At 38.4% G+C, this 11,205-nt stretch overlaps 1 protein-coding gene across 1 annotated transcript in view; it reads left to right on the forward strand.

The window, feature by feature from the left end:
• The window catches only part of GABRB2 (gamma-aminobutyric acid type A receptor subunit beta2), a 241,907-nt gene extending 235,397 nt beyond the window's left edge, over window positions 1-6,510 (forward strand). The window contains exon 10 of the mRNA XM_046668471.1: window positions 6,163-6,510. Within this exon, the coding sequence (XP_046524427.1) occupies window positions 6,163-6,510 (348 nt within the window). The remainder of the gene's footprint in view (window positions 1-6,162) is intronic.
• Window positions 6,511-11,205: the final 4,695 nt, after the last annotated feature.

Here is an 11,205-nt window from a genome sequence, read left to right on the forward strand (position 1 = left end):
GATGCCAGCTCAAGTTTGGGAACCACTGAAATAGACTATACTACCCACCAAGCCACTACCTGAGTCAGACTTCCTTGGTTGACTTTAAGACATGCTAGAGGCAGCATGGAATATTATTGCAGTGAGATAATCATTAACGGCCCAGAATTTTTATACTGTTCTATTACCAAGTAGTAGTAGAAGTTCAATTAAGTCATTTCATTTTTCTGAGCTTCAGTTTCTTACCTGTAATACAGCCTGATCTGTTATGGTGCAATAGCTATGTCCCCCCAAAAACCTATTATCAAAAATCACCTTACAAAAATGAATATTTCAAATGGGAAAAAAGAAGGATAGTTGCTATTCAATTTCACATTTATGATAAAAAGTCATTTTTCTTTTATTTAAACAATGAAAGATATTAAAAATAAATAAACTCTAAGGGTAGTTTACTATTACAAGTTAAACATAAATTAAAAGGTCTTTCCCCGTTTACCATTTGAAACACATACAAAAGACCCTATTAGTCTCCTCTATTGTCTTTGCCCTTGACCTTTGCTCCCAACACAGTTCACTTCCTTTGAAAGGAAAAGAGTAGTAATAAACAAGACAAGGGCAAAAAAGGAAAGTGCAGCCAGCTGAACAGCCAGTCACTCAAACCTAGCAGCTTCTGGGTGCTTAGGTCCCAGTCAGGAGAACTGAAACCCAACACTGGGCTGCATACTGAAGATTCTATCACTCTAGCAATTTCCTTAGTTCTAATTTGAGTTATAAAAATTTTTTATGACAGGTGAAATGCCTCTAACTCCTTTCCTGCCCTGCCTGTGTTACAGGATTGTTGAAACCCTTAAATGAGATAAATTATATCTGATAATTTTTTGGGTCTCAAGTAACAGAAAACCCAACTTACGCTGGCTTAAGAGAGAGAGAGAGAGAGAGAGAGAGGCGGGAGGGAGGGAGGAAAAGGATGTGTTATCTTGCTTAGCATCAGCAAGTCAGGCATGTCCAGGTAGAGACAGTGTCATCGGGTCACCGATTCTCCTTCTCCCTATGTTGGCTCCTTTTCAAGTTAAGATCTCTTGAAGCTGAGGCACCGCAGTAGATTCAGGGCCACATACTTCTCGGTGCAGATGCAGTGCAAAAGTTTTAGCCCTCACTCGCATATGCCCATCTGAAGGCTCGTGACATGCTGTTGCCTCTGCAAAGGTCTTATGCCCATCACTGAACCAATCACTGTGTCGCGATTGCTCTGATTGGCTTACAGCCACACTAGAAGCACAGAAACTAAGAGTTAGAATGTGGTGGTTCCCCAGACAGAAATTGTCACTGGTGTGGCTGATGAACAGTCAAACCACAGATGTCTACTCTACTTACTTGAAAGTGTTGCAGTTAACAGAACTTTATGTTAGCTCTCATCTTCAGTGACATATGTAAATCCAAACACTTTTATGCACTCCTCATTAAGCAAAATTTTGCAAGCCTCTGGATGACTGCCTCTGCCATGCACTGAAAGGGTCTTCATTTATGAGCTGTAGAGTGCTGCAGGAGTTTGGGGCTGCCGCTGCGCCTCAGCAGGGCACAGTGAAAGACACCTGATTCTCATTCCTGCTCTGCCGCCTATTCACTGTGTAAACTTATATTGCATTTCTTAACCTCCCTGTGCCTTATTTTCTGAGCATGAGATCAGTACCTGCCCCAAAGGGCTCCTGGGATAACTGAAAGAGGTCAGTATGCAAATTCTTAGTCCTGGCTTCTAGTTGCTACTCACTGAGTTCCCTTCTCTGGAGTAAGAGTGGGGCATCTGTCATGTAAGTGGTACAGGGCACCATGGGAAATGCTGTTTCCAGATCTCAGGCACTTGAGGGTACTGCTCTAGCAAGAAACCTTATGAATAGAGGCAGAAGCCTTAGAGCAGGAAAGGAACTCAAGAGGTAGACCCATGCAGTTCCAATCTTTAGACTGCCATTGCAAATTAAATCCAAGAGGTTGAGTTACTAAGAGCCACAAAATTAATTCCATCCCATCAGCACTTATTTATGAGCACCTACTATGTGCCAGGCACCATGTGAAGTGCTTTGGCATACAACAATGAATGAGGCAGACCTTGTTTCTACCCTTACCAAAAAGTATAGTCTGGTGGGGCAGACAGTTATTAAACAGTGATCCTAATGACAGGTATGATAGTGGAATGTCAAGGAGTCACAAGGAAAGACAAACCAGGCCCTTCCTCCTCTGCCACGCTAGCACTGGAGATGTCTCCCTCTTTGACCTTGGCCTCAGGGCTGTTTTCCTTGGAGATTAGGAGGATGCTCATGGGTTCTGTGAACCCATGAACCTGATTTCCCTCTCCATGAATGAAATGAAGAGCAGCTTCTGTTCGTCTCACCTCAGCATCCAGAAGTAACTCAGCCTAGACTTACTTATTATACTTAATAAATTTAACTGTATTATAGCAAATAAAGTGTTTACTACGTACTAAGCATTGTTCTCAGCACTTTAAAGAAGCTACTAGTCAAAGCAAAATTAAGTAATGTGATGAATTCAAAATTCTAGTTTGTTTATGCAGTCCATCTCGTTGAAAAGTGGGAGTAGAAGATAAAATTTATTCGTTTAATGAATATTTATTGCTTTTTATAGCAAGATAAGTCATGATATTTTGAGTGCTTACTATGTGCAAAGCTGGGCTAAGTGCTTTGCATGCGTTGTCCTATTTAATCCTCTCAACCAGCCCGAGGAGACTGGTATTAGTATTTTCTCCCATGTTACATATAAGAAAACTGAACTCAGAGAGGTTGGATGATTTGCCCAAAGTCTCAAAGCTAATGAGTGGCTCAATCCGGACTCAAAGCCTGGATTGTCTAAGTCCAGAATCAGAACTTGGAAACACTGCACTCTAACCATCCCTCCTTCTAATAGAAAACAGACACAGTTCCAGGTGTTGATTAAGCAACTATTGCAGACCTCCCAAAAACCCTCAGAACTGCTGATCCCAGACAGAGTGGAGTAAATGGTTTCTGGGGTGTGATGTCAGGAGAGGGATTCAGCTAATCTCTGAGGAGGTGAATGAAGAAGGTTGGCTTTATTGAGAACATGAGAAAATAGTGGAGAAAACTTGTTCTTCAAAGAAAGACAAGATGGGGTAATTGGAGCAGTATCTCAGAGCTTCTCTGACGTGCAGCCTAATAAACTCCAACCTGTTTGAGCCTCCTCTGTATTTCTGTTAATTGGGAGATAAATTAGAAATGAAGATGGTTGTAATTTATCCCTCCCCACCTCACAGTTCCATAATTATGGGTAAGATTTTTTTTATTTATTCAGGTTAATTTGTTTATTGACCATACAAGCAGTCATATTTTGAAGTCAAAGTCTTCTAATGTAATATGATGGACCCCGAAGATAGCACTTCATAAATTGATACAGGTGTTCCATACACCTCACCTCCCCCCGCCACCCTCCCTCTTCAGCCCATGAGGATCTCCAGTAGTGTTTACCCACAGAAAGCCCATCACCCATATGTATTCCAGAAGCACTGCAAGGGCAACATACTTGCTTTTCTTTGTGGCATAGCTGTTTATTGTGTTTCCCCACCTTACTGGAGCCTGCACGTATCCTACTGCACTCATGGCGGGTCGTAACAATCAACTTTGCATTGTGCTAAGGTTTCCCAGTTTCTTCCCACGAAGTCTACCTCAGTTAATCTCCCCAAACGCCATTCTTAGGCCCCAACACCGTTGCAGAAACCTAGAATCAGGGGGATTAAATAATTTTTCCAAGGTCAAAAATAATAAATGGAAGAGCCAGAACTCTAATCTTTTGACTCCAAATCCAATATTTTTTCTGGAGGCTGTTACTGCCTTGGGAACAAGCAGCAACACTATCTTCCTCACCCCTGAAACTATGATACTTGACACAGTGCCAGACACACAGTGGTGTTCAAGAAATGCATTTTTTAAATTTGTGAATGAAAAAAATATAAATAATAGGGCTTGTGGAATTATCTAACCAATCTTGAATTTCATGGATAATGAAACAGAAACCCACTAAGATTAAATGAATTATCTAAGGATCATTTGTTCTAAACGTAGAGCAAGTTTCCCTTAATAATAGTCCACTGCTCTCATTATTTTTATGATGACTCTTCTTATTGGTTTATATTTTTAATTCAGTCCAGTCTGGTGCATATGCGTAACTGTTCTTATCACAGTCGCTCAATAGAAAAGAAAATATCCTGGTGCTTAGAGAGGGGAGACTCCTAGACATCATCATGCATAGCGGCCAAAGAAATTTTGCTATAAAACTATTTCCGAGGTAGTTAAAATAAGAGTTAATAGCCCAGAAAAGAAGAGAAAATAAGCATTCTATCTGAAATAACAACAAACGGTGCTAGGTTTCCCATTTCCATCAGCTTTGTTTTCTTTGAGTGTTGGAAAACCACACCCCTGCTCCCCCAAGCTTAAGATTCTAATGATCAAGGATTGAATTCCAGCTCCACCATTTAGTAACAATGTGGCTGTGGGAAAGTTGGTGAATGCTGACACCTATAACCTAGGAAAAGAATTCCTTTTCAAGGATGGTGTGAGCATTCAGTCAGATAGTTTCTGCACTGGCACATTGTATGCACCTTTAAATATTCGTTTCCCTGTCTAGGGCCAATGAACCCATCATTAAAGCCATTACTTCTCTTTTCCTTGACAGAAGTGTTTCAGCATTTTTTGGATTTAGTTTCCAAGTATTATAAACTTTTGAAGTTAACCTAGAGGATATATTTGTTTAATATTTCCACTAAACAAAATGCTACCATAAACCAAACATACAGAATGTCTGATCAGGGGACAGAGATTAATTGGTCAATTATTATGCCCTAGTGTATTTTATAGCTTTTATTTTTCAAGAGATTTTAGATTTGAATTTATAATACAGGGTCATTAAACCACATTTGAAAGCTAATTGTTAGTATATAATCTTGGCAACATTCTTTTTGCCTTCTGCATTATTCATGAAGCTTAGAGCATTGTATCTTCCAATTAAATATTTGGTTATATCCTTTGCTTCCATATATCATCGGCACCTATAATTGGTCATTTTTCCCTTGTTTTATAATTTCTAAAATTTTATTAGCACTTGGTATATCCTGAGTCTTTACCAAAATAAACAGACTGTTATTAATAATAGCATGCTGTGCCTAGGTTTTATTATCTCTAGTAATTGAGGCCTCTTAAAAATAAGACACAGATCTTCCCTTCTTAACAAAACAAAAAACATCACATAATCATTTAATCCTTGAGAATCACAGCATCAGTATTCATCTTTTACTTTTAGCTTTGCCTAGAAGAAATCATTCAAGAGCAAAAGGGTCACCCTCTCTGAATAGCAACCTTGATTGCACTCCCTGGGCCCAGAATTCAACTCAGGATGGACAACTCTGGGCTGACTCTCTTCTCAAATCCCGCCTCCTTCCCTTCCCTCTCAAGTTTGTCCTCACCCCACTCACCCCTCCACCACCCACAGTCTGTCCAGCTGTTATTTTCAAGTTCCTTGCATTTTGGCTAGCCACACGTTGCCCGCATTTCTATTGTTCAAAAGTCTTCCTTTACCCTATTTATATTGACACTGTATATCTAAGAAGACTTCATGTGACTGTGGGTGTTAAGAAGCATCCATTAAATGAAGTTATACAAAAATGTTTCTGTGGTATATAGCAAGTGGTTAATAAAAGTTACCACTGTTTTCAGTTCTGGCTTTATCATGAATTCATCTGTAATTAGGCTACTGTTGTGAGCACAATTCAGTAGTTAATCCCCTAATACTATTTCATACCTAGTACAGTTTCACTTTTTATGTTTTCTTATCAAGACTGTAGATTCTTTAAAGTGTGTCATGCCTTCTATTTCTCTGCGTGCCCTAAGTAGAAATAATGAAAATAGTACTGGTAACAGTCTGTTAGATCATTACATCACTACAGCAATCATTATAGCAATACCATTCAATAGATGAGGAATCTGAAACTCATATAAGCTTATAGTGGCAGAGCCACAATTCAAAATTAGATAATGTAACCACAAAGCCCGTTCTCTTAACCACTATGATAAATACTACCTAAACTATATATCCTAATGCCTCGTAGAATAAGCACAATAAAGGCTTATTGTTTTGATTGTCTTATTTGATTCCTCTCCCTTGCAGATGGACCCCCATGAGAACATCTTACTGAGCACTCTTGAAATAAAAAACGAAATGGCCACATCTGAGGCTGTGATGGGACTTGGAGACCCCAGGAGCACAATGCTGGCCTATGATGCCTCCAGCATCCAGTATCGGAAAGCTGGGTTGCCCAGGCATAGTTTTGGCCGAAATGCCCTGGAACGACACGTGGCACAAAAGAAAAGTCGCCTGAGGAGACGCGCCTCCCAGCTGAAAATCACCATCCCCGACTTGACTGATGTGAATGCCATAGATCGGTGGTCCCGCATTTTCTTCCCAGTGGTTTTTTCCTTCTTCAACATCGTCTATTGGCTTTATTATGTGAACTAAAACATAGCCTCCCCTGGGAAGCAAGGACTAGATTCCTCCTCAAACCAGTTGTACAACCTGATGTAGGACTTGGAAAACACATCAATCCAGGACAAAAGTGATGCTAAAATACCTTAGTTGCTGGCCTATCCTGTGGTCCATTTCATACCATTTGGGTTGCTTCTGCTAAGTAATGAATACACTAAGGTCCTTGTGGTTTTCCAGTTAAAATGAAAGTGATTTGTACACATGCTGGCAAGATTGAGCCTGAATGTTCCACTTTATCTTCTTAGTATGCGGCCATCTACAAAGGGGAATTATTTAGAAGATATTCTTAGAAGGCTCAATAACTCTCAAACATTTCACTGAGAAGTGATCATATCCAGATACTTCCCCGTCTTCACTCCTAGGGTTGGCATGCTGTTGAGACAGCACTGTGCTTATGAAACATTATCTGCAATGCCATGCAAACGTGCTTACTGAAGATGGTCTGTGCCTGGCTTACTAAGATGATACTAGTGCCATGGGAAGATAATTCCCACTGGATTCTAGAAGGTCCTCATGTAATTCGAATAGGATGGGGGAGTCAAAACAGAGACTCAGGAAACCAATTTGGCCAGTCTTTGCTTGAGCACAGGGAATCAACTATGACGTCTTCTCTTGACATTTAGAGACGGGGAGACTTCTGAACATTATCATGCATGGTAGCCAAAGAAATTTTTCTGAAAAGCTATTTCCTAGGTGGTTAAAGTAAGAGCTAATAACCCAGAGCAGAGTGGAAAATTCAGAAATGACTGTTGTAGCAAAATTAAAGCAAGAGAGCAGCATGACCCTTATCAGTCCCACACAGCATCTGGTCTATACATACTGTGTTCAGTGGCAAAAGGTAGAGCGAGAGAGAATTTGTCCAACCTCACAAGCTTTTGACAGCATACATACAGAGGTTTTTATAGTTTATCTAATCAAAAGCTAACCACAAAATAGAAAAGTTAGCAGAATTAGAAGTGTCTTAGATGTAGGTTAGATTGGGACTCATGCAAATATATAGAGAACACAAAGCCAGCAAACAGTTGCTTTTCTCAAACAATGTCAGCTGTCTCTGCAATATTTCCCTATAAGTTTATTTCTGAATTTAATAGGATATTTTCAAAGAAGCATTTGTTCATTTCTTTAAAGGATTAATAGTTCTTTCCAGCTTTTCTTCCTTCTGAAATTCTGATTATATTCTTAGGAGACAGATAAAGTAGGGCTTTGGAGAGATTGCATGAACTATATTTCCTTCTTTGCAGTGAACTTCACCTTTGTATTTTCATAGCAAACAATACTTCAAAGATTATGTGCACAAGTAGAGTTAGTTTGTGAGTTTGTTGAGTTTGATTTTTTAAGGATCCTTTCATTGGGTATGTTGCAATCTGCCTATGGAAGAAAATATGGAAACTAGTGGAAAATAGGACGACAACAAAGCCGCCTAAATGTGATGAATGTTATGAGCCTCAGTTGATATTGCAGAAAAACGTATAACTGATAATCAGGCAGGCACTATGTATTGTTTTTTATTCTATCTTTAAATTATGTCATTGTGTTTCTTTCTATACTAATTGGACGTATGCATACATATGTTGGACAGGAAAGAGAATAAGCTAATATATTTTATTTCTATCAATGTGAGGTTCATATTTTGCTTTTCTTGGAGAAAATAGTGAATTGCTAAATTTTCCTTAAAGTTTGATTTGATTGAACTTTTTCTTGGTGGATGACTTTGCTATTTCTATTTCAAAACAAAAAAACACCTCTTTTCGGAGTAACATTCCTAATTGTGCATCGTAGCCAAGGCCAGTATCTGCCTGTGAATAAAATGTATGTTTTCTTCCCTTGATGATTCAGCAGCTTGGAGTATGATGGAGTCCTGCTGCCCTTACCTTCCAACCATCAGAGAATAACAACCACACAAAAACTTTAGCATTCAGCTTTCTGAATTTGCCCCAAGATGGGATGGAATTTTTTTTCACCAGCATAGGGAACTCTGGCCCTTATTTTTTGATTGTACACTTGAACACCTCTGAGTGTGATCTTTGGGCAGAATCCAACCAAGGTTCTGCCCACGGGCACAGAGTAGCAATTCCTCAAGTTTCTCCAGGGACACACTTTCTCCTAGGCAACCATTTGGGGGCATCACACTACTGAAAGTGCCTGCCCCTTGTGGCCAGGGGTTAAAGTTTGAGTAGCATATATCAGGAAGGAGCATATCAATAACTCAGGTGCACACCTCCAAAATGCCATTCTGGAAAGGCTTTTCTAGAGACAACGCAGAGCTCAAGTCTAGAAGTGGGCTCTTATTTGCAATTATTGTAAAAGCCATAAAAATCCTTGATATTGTCATTTATGGTTACAACAAAATTTTGATGTCCAGGGAAGTCAACAGAGTAACTTTAGATCAAAGTGGAGAGAAGCAACTTCACATCATAAGCCTCAAAAGCACATGACCAGGGATTCATTTCTGCTCTTGGTGATAAGAAAGAAACTAGGAAAAGGAGAAAGGTGGGAACTTGGAACACATACCCTGGAGCGAAATCCACATATTGGCATTCATGACCATGTAGATAGAAACAACTGACTCATCCTGCCCAGAGAGAACAGTAGATATAGAATTTATTCTGAAACTACATTTTTACTGTAGTAGGATTGGATTGTAGTCACCAAACTGGGGAGGGTTGGGGAGGGGTGCTAGATCTCAAAAGCCCACAAAGATCAGTCAGCTTGATAGCCAGTGGTTAAATTTAAGGACCACAAAAGTGTGTTTTGGCAATTCTGATATGGTATTACTATCAGTTTATACATATATGTATAGTTTTTCTTTTGATTATGAAACAGCCAGATAGCCAGCAATTAAGGTGTTTTTTCATCCTTGTGAAATTCATAGGTAAATTCTGACTCTAAAATGCACAGTCTAAATGAAATCTCTGATCTCAACCTGTATATATGTCTTGTACATGACTCTAGTAGGTATGAAATGCATTTTCAGAATTGAAAACTCATGCAACATAATCATGTGTTTGCATAAGGAATGTTACAATTCTTTCTACTGCAATTTAACAACAGGGGAAAAGACTTAAGCAGTGCCATCTAGACCTTTTCTCTTCTCATTTCTTCAAATGCAGCGCTAAGTAAAAAAGATTATAATAACAAAAATGGTTTATGAATCAAAAGACTTTACATTCTAGCATTAGGACACAAAAAAATCTGTCTGCTAACAAAAGCACAAAATATAGAGAAAGTTCAGTGGAATGTGTAATGAGGAAATGAATCATATTTATTTTAAGCAAGACCTGCATTAAATTGGCGACTAAGACAATTTCCATTTTCTATAGGTAACTGTGTTCCAGTTTTATGACTAACTTCATATTCAACAACAAAAACAGCAAAACAATCAACAAATAACAGGTCTTACAACATATCTACATGTATATATGTGTATATATAGACCCATATAAACATACATACATATATATATGCATTCATATGTTGGAAACAAAAGGAATAAGCTAATATGTTTTATTTCCTTCATTAAACCAGAGTATGAATATTTTTAATTTGACAACCAACAAATCAACATATTGAAACAAGTAATACAGGGTACTGAGCATTTCTCTATCAGCAAATCAATGCCTACAGTTCCTATGAACCATTGCACAGTTTGACACTACAATAGTACTGTACCTCAGAACATCGGAAATTAACTAGTTCTCACATTGCTTGTCTACTGCTCTCTTTTTCAAGGAAACAAATAACATTGTCCATTGGTGATTTAAAAACAAATATGTCTTAAGAAAACAGAAAATGATAAATATATATATATATATATATTCCTCCTAGGAGGAGGAAAAAAAAAACTAAACCCCACCATGTTGGTTAGGGCAAATGTTCTTAACGGTAGCGATCATGCCATTTTGCTAAGTGTACAGAATACATGTAATGTGAGCAACCATAACTTTCACTGAGCGTGTGTAAATATTAAAACAGATTTCTTAAATATTTTTAACTTCTAATTTGTATTTTATGGTAAGGCAACGTGCTAATTCTGTTTATGGCTTAAGTTAATGTGTTATAATATGATGTAAATAATTCAACATGCTGTAAATGAATAGTCGATAGATACAAATTGTTTAGTTTTCTCTTTCTTAATTTTATTTATTTTTTACTAAGTACACTTACTGCAGTGCCCCAGCAGAGTAATTTAAACACCCTTTTGCGTAAATGGTTTGGGATCCCAGACAGAAGGGTTTCAATTTCAATTTGCTATCACGCACTCACACACATATCCACATACACACGCACACACATACACACATTCAAACACACACACTCTTTCACCTGCCCACTCACTCACTCCCACTCTCGCCCTCTCCATGCGAAACGCTGTAGTGTTAGTGTAGTCAATGTAACAACCAAGAGACAGCCTTAGAAACGGCAAGTTGGAAAAGCAGAAATGATCATTGATAACTTGATGGGGTTTTTTATATGTCAGAGTTCAAGAAACCAAAGGCTGTAACTTAAATTTCAATTTTCAAAGAGTAAAAGTTTATATTGATGACACTACAGAAATAGAAGTGCTTATTATTCATACTTGCTCCAGAAATTTGTTACACACAATACATACTAGAAGACTTTTTTTTAATAATAGCATTTTATCCTTAGATAGTATTGTTCCTTTCAACC

Source organism: Equus quagga, chromosome 7 (genome assembly GCF_021613505.1).
Source record: "Equus quagga isolate Etosha38 chromosome 7, UCLA_HA_Equagga_1.0, whole genome shotgun sequence".
Lineage (NCBI taxonomy): Eukaryota > Metazoa > Chordata > Mammalia > Perissodactyla > Equidae > Equus > Equus quagga.